Source organism: Ictidomys tridecemlineatus, chromosome 1 (genome assembly GCF_052094955.1).
Source record: "Ictidomys tridecemlineatus isolate mIctTri1 chromosome 1, mIctTri1.hap1, whole genome shotgun sequence".
Lineage (NCBI taxonomy): Eukaryota > Metazoa > Chordata > Mammalia > Rodentia > Sciuridae > Ictidomys > Ictidomys tridecemlineatus.
In genome coordinates, this window is record NC_135477.1 from 181,227,595 (window position 1) to 181,247,002 (window position 19,408).

Sequence of the window (19,408 nt, forward strand, 5' to 3'; positions counted from 1 at the left end):
AGGATAACAAATTCCAGGCCAGCCTGGTCAACAGTGAGACCCCCATTTCCTTCCCGCAAAAAGAGGAAAAAAAAAAAAAATCAGTTCCCAAAGTTACTTTGGCCACATTTCAAGAGCTCAATAGTCACATAGAGCTAATGACTCCTCCAGTCAACAGGAAAACTCTGGAAAATGAGTAACCTGACAGAAAACAGGTCAGTAGGTCAATGTCTGCCCAGACTGCAGGGGATGGGCTGACTTTGGGGGTGACAAAAATACTCTTATCTTGATCATGGAGGCAAATACTGGGGTATATGCTCTGTAAAAACTTAAACAGTACATTTTAAATGGATACCATCTATTTTACACAATTACAACTCAATATTGTTGTTTAAAATTTTAAAACCACAGGCACAGCACAGGCAAGGGGGACAAAGCAAAGGAATACAAACACATCTAGGTGCCTGTCGAGGACTGTAACTGTCTAGTGTCTGTCTGTGTTAGCTCAGAAACTAATTTCCATGCTTGACTGAATTAAGATCTATATTTGTTGAGGGTGACTGCACAAACACACTGTGGCTTCACATACATTTACTAATTATGGCCAAATTCTTGTGTGGCCCAGGAGGAAAAGCACACATATCATACTGGCCTTGGAAGCCACTTGTCCAACAAACACCAATGACAGTTAAGAACAGTGAACTAGGTACTGGCGCTCTGTGATAAGGAACTGCAGATCTTGTGAGGAAGATGGGCACACAAACCATTTCAATATCAAATAATAAATTAACCACAGGAAAGTCTACCCTTCCCTAATAACACGAGTAAGGGGAGGAGGTGGTCATGTCTGACTGCTAAAGGGTGTTCAGGGCAATGAAGCAGAATTCAGGTGGCTGAAGTCCTGAGTTTGGGGATGGAGTAAGGAGAGAAAGGCGGGAGGGAGGAGGGCTGCCAGGGAGGAAAGAAGGTGATGGGTGGCCAGAGGTCACAACTCCTCTAAGCTCATCCAAGCAATTAAAGCTGGGTCCTGAAGGCACAAGGAAGTCAGCAGAGCACAGCAGAGCCGGAGGGCAGAAGGAGCTCACCAGAGGCAGGCGGAGGGCAGGCTGACGGGGGGCGGGGAAGAGCAGGAAGGCTGCCAGGGTCATCTGGACCACTCCTTTGCTGTTGTTTTCCTCAGGTTTCTTTGGGGGCGGGAGGTGCTGGGTGGAAGCAATCATTCCAGAGACCCTTGTCCCCCCTCCCTACTGCAATCCCCTGTGTCTGCTTGAAGAGTCTGTTCAATGAAGACAACCACTCTGCAATGTGTGTTTTCAACAGACTTGGGAAAGCAGCAATGGGCCAGAGAAAGTGGCAAGGGATGAGGTCACTATCACAGGGACAGTACCAACATACAGGAGGCCAGGAATGGCGAACATTTGCATATTGGCTTACAGGTCATTCCAAATTGCCTCCACGCACAAGGAGGATTCTGGGGTTGGTGTCATGACCCTCAGTCATTTGGGGCCCCAGAATCCTTCCAAAAGCAGCACATGGCCACTCCCTACTAATCAAACTGATAGGGCATGAAGGAAAGGTGTCCTCGCCATCCCCGATGAGACCCTTGGCTTACCACCCTCAAACGGCACTGGTAAGGCCAGAAGAAGGCAAGTTTTCTTAAAGGGCCACATGGCAAATATTTTAGATGCCACTGGCCATAAGGTCTGTGTCACAAGTACTCAATTCTGCCACTGAAGCATGAAACCAGCCACAGGCAATATAGAAAGGAATAGGAATGGCCGTGTTTCAATAAAACTTAATTTATGAACAATGAAATTTGAATTTCATGATTTTTCACATCATTCTTCTTCTTTTAGTTTTTTTATAAGCATTTGAAAGTGTAAAAACTATTCTTAGTCTGCAGTGGCAGGAAAAAAAATCAAGGCAGTAGGTCAAATTTGGCACTGGGCTCCTCTGTGAGGACTCCCTGGAGGAGATCTATTAATTGGATCCTAGAATCTTGAGGAGGATCTGAAAAGTTGGCAACTTGTTGAACAGATACCACAGGTTCCCAGTCTTTTCTCTCCCCCACAAATTTCACAATTCTCCACATGGACTTTCTTTGTACTTTTCTTTTGGTGGGGGGCAATGCTCAAAGGGCTCTGGCCAGGAGCCATCCATGGGGGTGGGCAAAGGCATGGGTGGCAAAGGTGGATGAAGGGCGGTGAATGTCCATGGAGAAAGGGTGGATGGAAGATGGCACAGGAGGGAGGAAGCGGAGCCAGGGGCAAGTGCAGTAAGGAGACCAGAGGGGGCTGAAAAGAGAAGAGAAAAGAGATCTGAAGTGGGTAAGGGGAGGGCCAGACTAGAAGCAGAGATGGCTGCCAGGAATGGGGGGCAGCATCTGTGGGCAGGAGCAGAGGCAGAGAGCCTGGGTTTGGAATGAGCTTGTAAGCTAGGTCAGGACCAGGCCAACAGCATGAGCTGGCTATACATCTGGGCAGGGTGAAGCCTAAGGCCTAAGGATGAAGGGGGTGTAGGCGGGTGTCCTCGGGCTGGGGCCCTACAGAGAGACCCACAGCAGCATCTAGAAAGCCTGTGACAGGGAGTAGCTGACCTGTGCTGCCTGTGAGCCAGGAAGCTGTAAGCCAGAGTGGACGCCTGCACTCACTACTGGCCACAGCCTACCACACTGCACCAGGTGCATCCTGCACCAAACTCTGCACTTTTAACACTCAGCGAGCACAAGAAAAGACATAGGAATTAAAAGGTACGAAGAATTAAGTAGTGCTTTTAAATAAGCAGAAATGTCGTTAACCACAGTCTTTATACAGGAGTATGAACAGATGCAAATATGTACCAAATCTACAGAGTGGAAGGTGGACAGAACTCATTGGCCCCTGCAGAATCCTGAGAGTCGGGCATATTGTTCTAGAAGGCCATGAGCTCCTAGGACCCGGAATTGAGTCTCCCTGAGTATTTTGTTGATGGTGGTTGTTTTTGTTTTGTTTTAAAATAATAGAACTTAAGGATATGAAAGAAAAAGCAGATTCTTGTACCCCAAAATAAAATTAAAGAAACCTCACTGGTGCCAAATGAAAATAACTGGGGAAATCATTAAGAAAAAATGATTTTTTAAAAAACAGGAACCACATTCAATCATCTGTCAATATGAAAACTCATCACATGCAGGAAGCCTTGTTTTGATGTGCCTGTAAGATCTAGACTTACACTAGAATTCTGCAAAAGCTGGTGCATCATACAGAGCTACCTTGGTTCACATCCCCAAGAGACCAAATCCAATCAGCAAAATGAAGCATGCTGGGGGCAGGGGGTGACTCACCTGAAATGGGTAAAGGTGCAGACTGTTATCTGGAGATGTATGTGTAGGTTCTGGAGGGAGAACGGGTCTCATTCTGGGCACTGGGAGGCACGTTTAAGAAATCCCAAATCAAAATAGTGTCATCGTGGGAGCTACTGATGATTTGAAACTCATCAAACTGTAGCCGAAACACACGTCCAGAATGTTCCTACAAAAGACAACAGCGATGAAGCAGTGGTATCTGGAAAGCTCCTGGCCATCTCAGTGAGAGTCAGTGCAGGCTGAGGAGCTGTGCTTTGCCCTTCACCCAAGAACAAACTCTTTTTCCTTCCAGGTCTTTTCTTTCATTAAACTTTGTATCCTAGATCCTGGACCATAATATGTCAAAGAAGAAAAATTATGACCAAGAACACCTATCTCAAGCTTCAGCTGACATCAAAATTGGTTGGTGAAACATCAGAAGGATTCTCATTAAAATCAAGAAGAAAACAAGAAAGGCCCTCACTACAGTTCTACACATTCTACTCAATGCAAGAAGTGAAGAATTGGAAATAAAAGGTAAAGCTACTGAAAATAAGAAAAATCTATCAATATTTTCAGATTTCTATCCCCTCAAAAATACAACACAATCAACTAGGCCATTAGAAATAATTGGCTTAGTAAAGTTGCTCAAATTAGATTAACATATAAATATCTTCTTATTCAACCTTAAACAAGAAATTCTGTCATTTTCATTGACACAGATGGATCTGGAGGACATTATGCTAAGAACTCAGCCAGACACAGTAAGACAAATACTGTGTGTGATCTCACTTATATATAGACTTTAAAGAAGTCAATCTCAGAGAAACAGGGAGCAGAAAGGGAGGGAATGGAGGAAGGAGAGGTGGGGAAGTTAGATTGGAGGAGTAAGTTTCAAAGATCTACTGCACTGCACAGTGACCACAGTTAACAATAACGTATATTTCAAAACTGCTAAAAGGATAGATTTTTAACGTTCTCACCAAGGGGGAAAAAAAAAAAAAGAGAAAGTGATGAGATGATGGACATGCTAATCCACTTGACTGAATCTTTCCATAAGGTACACATGGATTAAAACATCACATAAATGTACTCCATAAGTGTATACAATTATTATTTGTCTATTAAAAATAAATCTTAAAAATTAAAAAATAAAGTATTCCTATATGCCAAGAGGAATAATCCACAGAGTGCAGACTAACAGTACATAAGGTGAAAACACAGCATTATCACAGCCACATTAGGAGATCTGCCAAGCCTACAGGAAGGAAATGTTCCATGTATGAGGACACAAGTCCACCCACAAAGGAGGGAGCCTGTGTTCCTATTTCAGAGCTCACAGTCATATAGATGTCAAATACCCCTGATTTTGGCTAACCAAAGCAAGTTTCCCTGAAGGCAGGCTGTGAGATACATAAGCTTTCTGATGTTGCCCATGTAGGGCCACCTGCCAACAGCCCAGGGACCAACTCCTGCTTCAACACATCACATACCACCAATGTGCGCAGACACAATGTGCTTGCCGGGGCTCGAGGGTCAAGAGCAGCTTGCAAGTCCCAAACTTTAATTTTCCTAAAAAAAAAAAAAAAAAAAATGAGGCTGTGATTAGTGGTAACGTCTTCTATCTTGTCAAGCAATTCCCTGGCAAAAAGGGGTGCACCTGAACTGCCCATCGTACAGCCCAGTAGGCAACATGCTAACGTTTCTACACGTTTTTGAACCAATCACACTTGATGCTGGGGGAAAAAAGGATGTAAACATTCTCAGACTTGCTGATATCATAAAGAAATATTTGAAGGGAGATTAAAAAAAAAAAACAAAAAACTTCAGGTTATCTAAATTCAATTCCTGACTTGATAATTTACACTAACAAAGTCATCCACCAGGAGATTTGCTGGGGCTAAGCAGGTGCTGTGGACAGAAGCAAGGGCTCTGTGTGGAACTCCAGGGGTGCCTTTCTCCAAACACAGCAAATGCTGAGAGTGAGAGACAGGAGTACAAGCAGACCAACTGACCAGAAGGGAGACATACACATATGGTCATCTCAAAGGTTACGGTCGCCATTTGCTCACTTGAAACACCAGGGGGTGTTCTTAAAAGGGTATGCTCAATTCACCAAAAAGGAAAAAGGAATTTATTAATGAATTCACCAGAAGGAGGGGGGGAAAGGTGTGGTTTATTTAGGACAAAGGACAAGAATCAAATCCCCTGCTACTTATCCCCTGAGTGTAAGAGGATGGCAGGAAGTGAAACCTTAGGAAATACAGTGACCTATCACAACGCCTGCCCTCCAGCTTTGCAGAGAGTCCCAGCAGGGCGACACACAGAGCTGCCCTCCGACAGCGCCGCGGGTCTGAAGACCTCAAATACGCACCCATCGTAGGCGCCACTGACAATCCTCTTGTTATCGAACCGAATACATCGCACCAGTTCTTCGTGTCCCTCTAGGACTCTCAAACAGGCGCCACATTCGATATCCCACAGCCTTGAAAGAGAAAGAGACAACTGTAACAAACCCCCACGTGAGACTCACCCACTCCTCTCTGCTCCTCCCGACATGGTTTCCGCTGCCTTGAGATCTTCATATCACACTCCTTAGTCCACGCTGCACATGTGAGCACACTTACACCCTTTGTGTGTTTTAGCACTAATTAAGGAGAGGCAGTCCGGCTTTCTGCTGTGCTTGTTTTCATACCATCTAAGTTGTGACACTGACTATTTGAGTCAAAGCACCCAACAGAAACCCCCGCTATGTTTAGTTCCTAGGTATCCTCCCGGTGTCTGAGTTTTTGACAGCACACAGTTAGATGGTCTGGGAGGACTTTCCTGGAGGAAACCAGGCTGCCAGTGGTGGGAGAAAAAAATGCAGAGGAGCAAGAGGGGCAGAGAGCTGACCTCACCAGACTGCAGCCAAAGTCCACGTCTACTGAAGTCAGGACTGGCAGACCAGCACGGCAGCCTCCTGATCCTCAAAAGGCTTAGGGACACCTCTTCCTTGATGTGTACAGTATACTAGGGCTGCCCGGTTTATGGGGCCTGAGTGGGAGACGCATTAGGCATGTACAGTTGAATTGGAAATATAAACCCACTAACTACATTGAAGCCTTTTTCTCTGCATCTGATTTATATAATTCTAGAGTCAGATGTTTGGTTTTCTCTATTGTGGTTGATTTCTGCACATTACTTGCAAAAAGAAACCACAGCAAACCAGCCCATGCAAAGCTAGAGAGCACACTAAGGCATGATGCCTTTCTCAGCGACTCCCATCACAACCCCACAAACACCTGACTACAGGCCCCAGCAGATCTGCTTCCGAAAGTAAGACTACTTCCTCTAACCCAGGATGAACAGAGCCATTCGGCACGGCTACTATGACTCCAAGGTGGCTCCTTTCAACCAATTGCAAAGCAATACACACTATTTTATAAAACTACAAAAATTGTAATGAGGAAGTAAAGGACTTTTTATTGACAAAACATAAAAGCAATATTACAAAGCACGATGAAGAAAACCACAATAGAAGCTCTAACTTTTATAAATCTTAAAAGAAAATAAGACCTAAATTTTAGATGCACAATACGCCATAATACATATAATTACTACATCAATTAAAAATAAGACTGAAAAAAGAAAATTTATGGCATTTATAGTCTTTTGTTGTTATTATCTGCTTGTTTTCCTTTCCTTGTTTTTAATTATTTTTTCTAATAATATTTATTTTGCCCAAACATTAGGCAATTTGGTTATAAACCACACAGTGACGGTCACTTCTGTAAAGCTACTACTAACATGTTCCGGGACAGTGGAAAAGATGGCTTGAATAGGTAATAAGGGATGCTCTTAAGATATAAAATATCTACGTCTAGTCATTAAAAAGGAAGGAGACTGGCTGTGGGAAAGAGAAAAGGGAGAGAAGAGAACCAGCCAGCAGGAGGGGGTGACTCTGAGATGCCATCTCTGGGGAAGACATAAAACAGGCTGTTATCTGCCGCAGAGAGGCAGGTCTGCAGGTGAGGGAAGCAGAGCGCCGGGCCGGAGCACCCCGTCCATTCGGAGGCTCTGGTAGTAAGTGGTCATGGTGGAGTTGAGGGCATAGGCCTGTGTGCTGGGGGACTCTAGGAAGAACCCCCACCCACGGCCCATAGCTTTCCTACTCAGAGCACACAGAACCAAACAGGACTGGGAGGTAAATCGATACTATGGCAAAAATAAGCCTACCCTGCTCGCATGCCAAAGTGCACCCACCTAATGGTGTTATCTGATGATCCACTGACAACCAGCCGATCCCTGTACTGCAGACAGGCGATGCCTCGCTTGTGCCCATTCAGAGTCCGGACAAACTCACAGGTGCTCGTGCTCCAGACCTGCAGGACAAACAGCCATGTCTTCAAGAATAAACATAGAAAAGTCCTCCCACAAAGTGCCTTTTGAAAAGTGGAAATATGAGAGCTTTTAAGAATGAGTCAAAGACAGGATTATAAAATAGTCTCTTCTAACTCAAATTTGGAAGCTAGGGGACAGACTGGAGAGCATAAGATTTTCTTAGCTACTGTGTGATAAAACTGGAGTGAAAAACAGGGACCTTCACAGAGAAAGCATCTCCTGGAGGGTGCACACGTTCACTCAACAGAGGAGAGAGCTGATACCAGATTCTGACTGCAAGCCAGCTAACATGTCAAACCCAGTGTTAACTAATATAAAAAGCTTCACCTTTCCTCCTCTTTCTCAGCAGCTTCTAGAATATCTCCATTTATTCTGACATACCACTCAATATTACAGAGGTGGAGTAAACAATCTCCTTTCCTGTGAACTTATCTGGAAGACTTCAATGTCCACAGGCACACTGAACAGGAGATACAACTGGAGCACCCTGATTTACTGTACCAGCTGCATCTGTGGTTGAACAGGACAGATATATACATGGAAAAATGAAAAACAAAAGGAGTTGCTGGACCCCTATCTTATTCCATATAAAAAATGTTAATTCAAAACTGGCCAAAGACTTAAATAAGCTGAAGCTATGCATCTCTTTGAGGAAAACCCAAGAGTAAGCTGTGTGACATGGGATTCAGCAGTGGACTCTTAGATATAAAAACAAGAGCAAAGGCAAGAAAAGGAAAAAATTGATAAACTGGAAATCAATAAATTTAAAATCATTTGTGCTTCAAAGGACACCAGCAAGAAAGTAAAAGACACCCCTTAAAGAATGGGAGAAAATATCTGCAAACCATATATCTGATGAGGGTCTTGTATCCAGAATATATATTTTTAAAAAATAAATAAACAAAAACAAAACTTTTACAACTCAATTATAAGACGACAAATCATCCAATTTTTGAAGTGTAAAAAAAGAATTAAGTAGACATTTCTCCAAAGAAGGTATTTGAATGACCAAAACGCATAGAAAAGATGCTCAGTTTTATTAGTCATTAGGGAATGCGAACCAGAGCCACAGAGAATCTTCTGCACACACGCCAGGACAGCTATAATCAAAAAGATAGTAACAAGAGTTGGCAAAGGTGGGGAGAAATCCTGCCAACTGATATTACGAAGGAGCTGCTCTGTAATCAGCCCCAAACTCTCCTGAATTCCAAGCACTGATCTTGCACTGACTGGTGTGAGTGTGGAGTGAGTAGGCTAACGCACTCAAACTGGCCATTCAGCTTCTAAACCACTCGAAACCTAAAGCTTGACACAACTCAGTCCAAGATCTGTGGGGCTACTAAATATCAGAATGCTGTCTAACGCTGGTAACTAACAGAAAGTTCTTAGAGCAAGTTCAAACTCTTACTGCAAACACTCTGGAAAAAACAGTTTGGCAGTTCCTCAAAATGTCCAACCCAGAGCTGTCATTCCAAGAGAACGGAAAACAAATGAACATGCAAAAACTTACACACCAATGTTTACAGCAGCAATATGAGTAAGAGCCAAATGATGGAAGTAAACAAAAGGCACATCCACTGATAACTGGACAAACAAAATGTGGTCCACTCACACAATGGCATTCTTACTTGACCCTCAGAAGAAATGAAGTCCTGATGTGTGCAGTGATGCACGTGGGTGAGCCCTAAAAAGACACTCAATGAAAGCAGCCAGACACAGACACAGAAATTTTGTAAGACCTCGTTTATAAGAAACGCCCCAAACAGACGAATCCGCAGAGGCAGAGGCAGACTGACGACCGCCAGGCTGACTGTTAACGGGCCTTAGGGATTTAGATGGAAATGTGATCAGAGTGGTCGGAATAGACCGTGGAGATGTCGGGCAACCCTGTGAACGTCAAGGGCCCCTGGATCGCACATTCAAAGACACTGAATCTAGTGGTGTGGAAAACACACCCCACGGAGCTGGGGCTGGAGCTCGGTAGGTACTACAGCACTCGCCTAGCATGCAAGAGGCCCTGGGTTCAATCCTCAGCACCACATAAAAATAAAGATATAAAATATTGTGTCCAACTGCAACTAAAAAATAAAAAATATAAATGAATAAATAAAGGTTAAAAAATATCATAATTAAAAATAAACCCCAGGAAAGCTGTTATGAAAATATAGGAAAGCTAAAATTTGCAAAGGGTGAAGGGATACCGGACTCAGAACCACACCCGCCACCTCGTGTGCTCCCCTAGCCTGCACCTTCTGGTCAACCTGGGCTGAACGTCCAGCATAGGGCTTGTGGCATGGTGAGCTCTCAACATCATGAGAATAAATCAAATCTAAGACCTGCCACACCTCTGCAGGGCGCCAGGAGGGCAGGCGGGTTGTGGGAAGCTCCTCACACACAACCCGTGTGCCAATAGTGAGTTCTCCTCCCCTTAAAAGGTTATCAACAAAGTTGTGTCACCAAGTTGAGGACTGTCCTCCATTATGACCCATGGCTTTTCCTTCTGATTTGTCTGTGACTCCAGAAGAACACAACGGGGAGGATCGAAAGGGCTCACGAGCAAACAGAGGAAAACAGAGATCCTGCCAGGTACCAGGCAGGCATGAGCCATCTCTGCTCTCTCTGACGTATAAAGGTCAGAAACAGGCAGGGTTAGGATGCAGGCACACTTACTTTGATGGTCCTGTCACCGGAGGCAGACACGATGTACTTATCATCAAAGTCTACCACATTGACTGCAGCACGGTGGCCAACCAAGACACGGCGTAAAGTGATATCGGTGGCAGAAGCCATGTCCCACACAGCAATAGAGCGGTCCTTGGAACACGTCACCATCAGTCCATTGCTGAAGCGTAAGTGCAGTACGGCTTCATTGTGATGGATCAATGTGTTAAGAACTTCCCCTGTGTTCACGTCCCAGACTCTAGAGAACAGAAACCACGGTGCTTCATCACTGATGGCCAGGGACAGTTTCTGAAGCTGAGCACTGCTTCCACTGAACACACCTAAGCACATGCTAAAAGGGGGAACCCCAGCTGCAATTTGTTTGCCAAGAAGTTCAGAAATGGTTTCAGAAAGGCAGCTAATTCTGGCTTTGCTCAGGTTTACTTGACACTCAGGTACCCAGGGATGGCGCTGCAGGCTCATGCCAGGGCCAAGATGGTCCCTAAAGGAAGCAGGATTCCAGTGGGTCTGTGATGACAAGCGGGAGGAGGCTGCAGCTGAGCTGTTTTTGCTGTCCTCTGGCAAGCCTCACTCTAGTCTCATCACTGACCACACCCACTGCTTCACTTCAGGGACAAAGCCAGGGTCTCCTGGTGGCTCCAGGCTTGAGACACGAGGTTCTTAGGAGCAGCCCTTCCAAAAAAAGAGCTTTTCTGTAGCCCCAATCTTGTAAGATGACACCCCCACCCAAAACAGAGGAGAAAGACTAAATCCTCCAAGGCTGAGATGCCATCTGCGAAGAAATCTCAGTCTGGAGGTGGTGAGCCAGGGAAAGGCCGACAGATCCGCTGAGGACAGGAGACCAGAAAGCCTGAGAATCCAGGGTCAGGTGCCTGGACAGGTGCCTGCAATACCAGGGTCAGCCCAGAAGAAGGAGTGCCTCCGCTCTCCAATCCCTCGATCCTCTGCAGTCCAGCTGGGGCTTTGCCGCACATCCTCTCTCTCTGCTGGACGCATCACTTCCCTTACCAAAGTCCACCAGGAGTGGAGAAGCCTGCTGGCCACGGTGGGGTGGGAAGGATCTCAGGAAGTCCCCTGCCCACTCCCCCACACCCAGCCAGCAGCCACTGCTTCACTGCTGCTCTGGGATAGGCCATGTCCACCTTTATCACTCTGTTCTGGTGGCAGCTGAGAAGTCAAGTCTCCACCACAAGACTGCTGCCCACAGTCCTGACCAATGTACCTTTGAAGTTCAGAATGGAGGGACTGCGTGGTTCTGAGGAATTATCTAACTTCTCTGGACTTGGCTTCCTAATATCTTTATTAAAATGAATACACCATCTACAGGCTTACCAAGGCTGATGTGAGAACTCAACAACACAACACACAGACACCTAGCACTCTCTGCTCTCAGATCTGACTTTCCCCAAGACTCTCAGACGGGTCTGAAAACTGACTCTGGTCCACCCCCCCAACCCCCTGGTACTTGCAGGTTGGCGCCCACCCTTCTCCCAGAACAGCAGCCTTCCTCCTCTCTGTTCCGGACCACAGGCTCCAAGAGGAGAAGGCAGGCCTTGGGCCAGGCCACGTGCTTCCACAGGAAAGCATGCTGTTGTCTCTATAACACTGGCAAGGGGAAGACGACACACTTAAAAATGAGCTCTCCTGCCTACATGGCTCAGACTCATCGATATCAAACTTGGTTCTGATGAGTCCAAACATGGAAAGCATGTGTGCGGACCCAAGAAAACAGGAAGCCTGGGACCTCCCCACAGAGGGAACACAGGTCTGCGCAATGAAGCTAATCACTCACCTCACTGTGGAATCCGAAGAGCCAGTTACAATGACACGCTCATCATACTGAAGACAGAGGACAGAGCCTGTGTGTCCTGTTAACACTTTCAAACATTCCAGGCTGGTTTTATCCCAAATCTATCGAGACAAGACCAACCATAAACAATGATTTAGCGGATAACATTTTTATAAATGCTGTTATACCTCGTGTTCTGAATCATAAAACATACCTGTGTTATGGTAAGAATGGTTAAACGGATAGGAAATGACAAGAAAGAATATGGGAGGTACTAATTAATTTCCAGAATCAAAGTGCTACTTTGTTCAGTTTGTACTGTTCTCATTAAAATTATCAGCTGAATTCTAAGAGAAATTTTTAAAATAAAATCTGTGGGTTGGTCTCAGTGGCACAAGCCTATAATCCAGTGGCTCAGGAGGCTGAGGGAGGAGGATTTTGAGTTCAAAGCCTAGCCTCAGCAAAAGCAAAGTGTTAAGGAACTCAGTGAGACCCTGTCTCTAAAGAAAATACAAAATAGGGCTGGGGACATGGCTCAGTGGTTGAGTATCCCTGAGTTCAATCCCCAGTGCCCCGCCCCCCAAAATTAAAAAAATAAAATAAAATCTGCATAGAGTCTGCTCATCCTCTGGAAAACAATGTGACAACATCAATTAAGGCCCTTTATAAATGTACAGCCCCTACCTTATGTTTACAAAAATAAAAAATGAAAAGCTCAACATTTCAGAAAAATCCCAGGGTAAACTATAAAGAGGTCTTACTGAGAAGACACCATGCTTTATTACAGAGAATTAGACACTTAAAAATCTGAATAAAAATGGTCTACAGAGTGACATAATGACTACATATTTTGCTAAAAAGATTAAAAGGAAATAAAATGTTAGAAATAGGCTTTTTATACTGAGTGTTGCTTCTCTCCTTTTACTGTCCACACAGTTTTGTCTTCTCCAGAATGTCCCCCAGCAGGAATCTACACCAGCCTTTTTTTTCCAGATTGCTTCTTTAACTCAGTAAGATGCATTAAACGTTCCTCCACGTCCTTTCACGGCTTGATAAGCCAATTTCTTTTTAGTGCCAAACATCCCTTATCATCTGGTTGTATCACAGTGTATTTATCCATTCACCTACTGTTTCCAAGTCCTGGCAATTATGAACAAAGCTGCAATAAAAATCTGTGTGTGGGTTTCTGGGTGGACATAAGTTTTCAACTCCTTTGCTGGATCCAAAGGCAAGAGTACGTTTAATTTTGTAAGAACTGCCAAACTGCCCTCCAAAGCAGCAGTTCCATTTGACATTTCCACCAGAATGAACAATGGAGTTCCTGTTGCTCCACATCCTTGCTACCACTTGGTGTTGTCAGTGTTATGGATTTTAGCCATCTTACTGGACATGCTGTGGTAGCTCACTTTTTTTAAATTAGTTGTTCAAGACAATATAATGATCTTGATATATTATACATTTGATTCAAATGGTGGTGTATGAATTCTCATTTTTCCACGTGTACAGATTACAGGATCACATTGGTTATACAGCCACATATATACATACAGCAATACTAATATTGTTTTAATTTGCATTTTCTTGACAACAGGTGATGTGGCACATATCTTTGCAAATGCTGGTTTGACACCTGCCACCTGTAATGAGTTCTCTTATTATAGTCTTCCCATTTTTAAAATGTGGTTGTATGTTTTCTTATTGTCAAAAATAAGTCTAAAGTCATTTATAAATTTTTTTTTAGTTGTAGGTGGATACAATACTTTTATTTTTATGTGGTGCTGAGGATCGAACCCAGTATCTCATGCATGCTAGGCGAGCATTCTATCACTGAGCCATAATCCTAGTCCCTGAAGTCATTTTTTTTTCTAATTAAAAAGTTTTTTGCACATTTGAATAACACTTCTTCACCAGATATGTCTTTGACAAATCTTTTTCCCAGACTACGGCTTATTTTCTCGTGCTCTTGACAATGTATCTCACAGAGCAGAAATCTTTAATTCTAGTGACATCTATCTTATTAGTTTTTTCTTTTATAGACAATTCTTCTGTTATTATATCTAAAATGTTATCACCAAACCCAGGACCATCTTACCATCTGAATCAGTAAGCCCACTCCCAGGTTTTACTCAGATAAACTGAAAACTTACATTTTCACAAAAACCTACATGCATGAACTTATAGTGGCTTTATTCACAATTATGAAAAACTGCAAATAATACAAATATCCTTCAACAACTAAATAGATAAACACACTGTGGTAACTACTCAGCAATAAAAAGGAATGAAGTACTACTAGCTGCACCAACACAGATGGTCTCCAGTACACTCAGCTAAAGTCAGAATTAAAAGGATACACACTAGCTGGGCATAGTGGCACAAGCCTGTAATCCCAGTGGCTCAGGAGGCAGAGGAAGGAAGACTGTGAGTTCAAAGCCAGCCTCAGCAACTTAGCAAGGTGCTAAGCAACTCAGTGAGATCCTGTCTCTAAATAAAATACAAAATAGGGCTAGAGATAAGGCTCAGTGGTCAAGTGCCCCGAGTTCAATCCCCAGTACCCCCCCCCAAAAAAGGATACACACTACATGAATTGATTAAGAAAATATTCTAGAAAAGGCAAAAAATTGTAGAGATGGTAAAAAAAGACCCCTGGTTTCCAGGGCATGGGAAGGGTGGGAAGAGGTGACTCTAAAAGAGCAGTGTGAAGGACTCTGAAGGAACAATAGAACTGTTAGGCACCTCTGTGGGTTTGCTTTCTGTCAAAAATAGCAAACTTGGGGCTGGGGCTGTAGCTCAGTAGTAGAGCATTCATCTAGCATGTGTGAGGGACGGGGTTCGAGTCTCAGCACCACATAAAGATAAATAAAATAAAGGTTCATCAACAACTAAAAAAAAAAAAAATCAAATATTAAAAAAAGGAGCAGACTTTATTGAATGAAAATTATACCAAGAAAGAAAAAAAACTTTAAAAAACTCAACATTTTCTTAAATTTGAGGAAATAAGCTATAACATGAACCAAACTGCCAGATAAGACCAATCAGACTAAACATGAAAAAATGATGCAGCTCATGTAGGACTGAAGAGTGAGGGAAAACAACAGAAGCTGCTCATCACTTTCCATATTACCTGAGCCCGTCTCAGAAACTGTAAATGCAATGACACTGGACACCCTCTATTGGCACCTGAACAGAGAATACATAATCTGTGTGTACTCAGAACAAGGAAACAATCCAGGGTCACATCATTAGTCACAGGGAAATGCTCTTTAGAACCACACTGGAGTTGCCAAGGTTGACTGGAACTGCTAAGACCCAATCTGAATAAATGGAAAGACGGTCACATCTAGTGTCTAACACATAATCACAATTCTAACAATAACACATACAAAATGCAGTAGTCATTCACCTTAATAGAATTATCTCGTAGGCCACTGATGATTTTCTCATCATCGTACTGTAAACAGTAGACACCTTTACTGTTTTCAGAGCGGCACTGAATCCTCTGCAAGTTGTGTCGTCCACACCGCCAGTTGGATTCTATAGTCTAGGGGGAAAGGAGGCAAGAGATGAGCTTGTGTGAATCAACTATTCTACTAGGTCTCAGAATCTGCTGCTGCTTCCAGAAGTAGCATACCACCGATACCCCAATCCTGGTTTGCATAACTGTCTGTGGAGAGGACTCACACTCTTTTCCAAGTAAGACATTAGCCCAACAATGTTTTTTCTCAAACTTTCCCTGCCCATCTGGCAACTATCATAGGATTTCCAATGAGTTTTGGGTTAGGTCTGAAATGGCCTAGACAGAATTCAATATGTTTAAAGAATGTCATTTGTACCCAAAACACACAAATAAATAATAACTCATTGGGTCACTCCCTACTGCCAATTAAAATATTGGTCAAAAGACTGCTGGCATCATTAAGCATGCACTGACAATCTAGGTAGCCAACCAAAGCACCGTCTGGATCATTGAGAATAGACACTGTGCAACTAGTACACACACCCAATCACAGAATTCTATATTTCTTTACAAGTTGCCTTAGAGTGAGAATGGCACGTTTCAACCCGGAGTCTCATTCTTTCATCATTCAGCAACGTTTACTGAGATGTTTGTCTGTTCCAGGCACTGTGTTAGGAAGTGGGGATAAAAAGACCCAGGAAGCATCTGTGTTCAAAGCAGACCCAAGCCCATAGTATATGGAACTGGACCGACAGTCCCACCGTCCCCCACCTGCAGTAGTTTGACGTATGATGCTTTAGCTTCATGGTGCCAAAGCAATACACATTCCGGAGAAACCGCATTCAGTAGAAACTGCACTTTGAATCCTGATCTTTTCCCTGGCTAGCCATTTGCAATGCTGGGCAATGTTAGCAAGTCACAACTCCCAGTCAGTCACCTAGCACAAGGGAAACAACCAAATCTCTGCAGTACAGTGTGTCACTAAGCTAGATGTTTTGTGGGTTAAGAATAAATGCATTTTCAGTTTACAGTGGGTTTATCAGGATGTTAACTCCACTGTAAATTGAGAAGCATCTATAGTTCAATTAAGTTTATCTGGTTAAAGGATCGATGCAATCACCTTGGAAGGTTCTCATTAGTCCCCTTTTACAAACAAGAAAACAACTTGCCTCAGGTCACAGACTACTAACTATACTACCTGGAAATCCTGCCCAGTTCTTTCTGACTCAGCCCAGGCTTTTGCTACTAATGTATATCATGCCTCTCAAGAAAGATGATCTGAGCTCTAGAGTCATAAGACCACCAACAATTCAAATAGAACATCCACGCCAGGGATGTAGATATATACTCAGATGATAGAGTGCTTGCCTCTCATGCCCAAGGTCCTGGGTTCAATCCCCAAACTCTTATGCTCTACAGGACTTGAAGGAGACAACTGGCAAAACTCAATCACCTCTTTAATAGCTATGAGAGATTTTTCTGAGAATAATCAAACTCTGAGTTCTTGGTCCTTGAAATTAGAAGACAATAGGACTTCAATAACTGGTTACACCCAGTTTAGGATAATAGTTTTAAGATTACATGAATAGCTACTTATCTTTGAGTAACTAAAAAATTGCTTTGTTGAAGAAAGGAGGTAGATTTCATCCGTAGTTCCAGTGAGCACCCAAATGCTGGCTCTGCCAACACTGAATACCACATTTCTGCCTATTTTGAAGGCAATATGCTTCTCGACTCTTTGCAATGTTAAACTTCTCTGCATGCTTTGAGCAGGCTCTTGCTTTCCTAATTTTCTGCTATGTGTTTCATACATAATCCCCCTCAGCACTCATAGAAATTGGTTCCACAATGCGCCACAGGTTCCAAAATCTGCAGATGCTCAACTCCTTCTGTAAAGTTGTGGAGAAGCACCTGTCACCTGTGCATATTCTTTATAGGCTTTAAATCAGCTCTGGCGACCTTGTAATCCCTGATGCAATGTGAATGCCATGTAAACAGTTGTTTTACTGTATTGTTTAGGGAATAATGACCAGAAATAAATGTATGTACCCGCTCAATACAGACACAATTTATTTTCAAATATTTGTTATCTGCAGTTAACTGAACCTGTGGGCCTGGAATCCTCACACTGGGAGGCTGATGGAGTTTGTAGCCAGTTTAATAATCACTCTGAAGTAGGAATTATTGTTTGCATTTTATAGAAGAGTAAATGCAGGGTTGAGATATTGATGCACATATACTTAAACAGAACTGTTCTCATCATTTGTGGCCCTGTGGCTTTGCAAGGGTCCTACATACAGGATCCCTACAATAAAAGAACCCTCACTCACAGCCTTGAGGGAGGTCCCAACACCAGGATGCAGGAAGCATGATGGAAATGCCAGGAACAAGGACATAAGTATTTACTCAACTGCTACCAAGTCAGGACTTCTTAACCCAGATCATCTCTTGGAAGTCAGTAAAATGCCAGGCATAAAAAACCACATTTCAAAGTCATTCACCCCAACTCTTCCGTCTCTACCAAGACAGACAACAGGTAACAGGTCTTTATCCATATAAGCAACTTTTTAAAAAGGGGTCCAGAATGTAATTTCTTTAACTAAACTTAATGCTTGGAATCATTTAAAGAAATGTTGTTTCTTTCCATAGAGACTGAGCTACCTCGGCGTGCCAGCACTCCAGGAAAATGCTGAGAGAGGAGGCCAGGTGTGTTGACCCCAAGCGTTTTTCCTAGCCATCAACTCTGGCAAGGAGTTCCCATATGCAAGTGACACTCTCTGAGAACCACTAGAGTTGATATAGAATACATGACTCTATGTGAACCCAGAATATTACAAAGATAAATACACAACATGTCTTACATATATATCAGGTATTTTAAAATTCGTATCACTGTTCGTAGGTTTAAAGAATACACAACAGCTTATAACATAATTGCATCGGTAAGTAGCTTTCTTAGTTTGTATTTCAATGAAGAGAAAACACATTTACTATCTATCATATGAGAGTTTTGGGAAAAAACACAAAAATAAAAAAACGCTGGGCAGGTGGCACACACCTGTAATCCCAGCAGCTCAGGAGGCTGAGGCAGGAAGATTGTGAGTTCAAAGCCTGCCTCAGCAAAAGTGAGGCGCTAAGCAACTCAGTGAGACCCTGTCTCTAAAGAAAATACAAAATAGGACTGGGGATGGGGCTCAGTGGTTGAGTGCCCCTGAGTTCAGGCCCAAATATTCCACCTGCAAAAAAAAAAACCAAAAAACTTTTTTTTCCACGTAAAAAGAAGGGGTAGGGGATCCTACAGGTTCTCCCACTACTCCAAGGTGTTTCCTAGAATTGGGTGACTTAGTCCCAATCTTTCACTGTACCTGAAGTCCTGAAGACACAATAGGGAGTACCAGGGAGAAGATCAAGGGTAAGGCCACACAGCCTGGGATGCTTCAGTCCCAGAGATGTTTGGACAGAGAGTATGACCCCCCTCCAACATTGATGGTGGAGTCACACCATCTACCCCACTGTAAACAAGAGCCAGAGGGCAGGACCTCTCTAAAGCTCTCCTAGACATCATCCTTTCATTCTAAGTTGAATCAAAGTCAAGGGACCCAATTTCTGAAAAACTTATTTCTGAATTTTAAAATAAAAACTTTGCAAATGATCCTTGGTGGGCCATTTTAGGAAGTTCTGGTTAAAAAAAAAAATCATTCAGTTTCAGAATCCCAAGACAAGGGAGTCTAGCTGGCCACCCACACGAGCAGGCAGCGCTCCACTGACTGACTGCCAGAGATACCACCAGGTCTCA

At 43.4% G+C, this 19,408-nt stretch overlaps 1 protein-coding gene across 9 annotated transcripts in view; it reads right to left on the reverse strand.

Annotated features, from left to right (window-relative positions):
- Fbxw11 (F-box and WD repeat domain containing 11) overlaps window positions 1–19,408 on the reverse strand; it is a 121,692-nt gene that overhangs the window by 4,417 nt on the left and 97,867 nt on the right. For all 9 annotated transcript variants that reach the window (XM_078052419.1, XM_078052415.1, XM_078052411.1 and 6 more), the window contains 7 exons: window positions 15,559–15,696; window positions 12,159–12,277; window positions 10,355–10,604; window positions 7,547–7,665; window positions 5,676–5,786; window positions 4,795–4,873; window positions 3,302–3,488 (listed from right to left, as the gene is read on the reverse strand). In XM_078052419.1, the coding sequence (XP_077908545.1) occupies window positions 3,327–3,488; window positions 4,795–4,873; window positions 5,676–5,786; window positions 7,547–7,665; window positions 10,355–10,604; window positions 12,159–12,277; window positions 15,559–15,696 (978 nt within the window). In that variant the 3' untranslated portion in view covers window positions 3,302–3,326. The remainder of the gene's footprint in view (window positions 1–3,301; window positions 3,489–4,794; window positions 4,874–5,675; window positions 5,787–7,546; window positions 7,666–10,354; window positions 10,605–12,158; window positions 12,278–15,558; window positions 15,697–19,408) is intronic.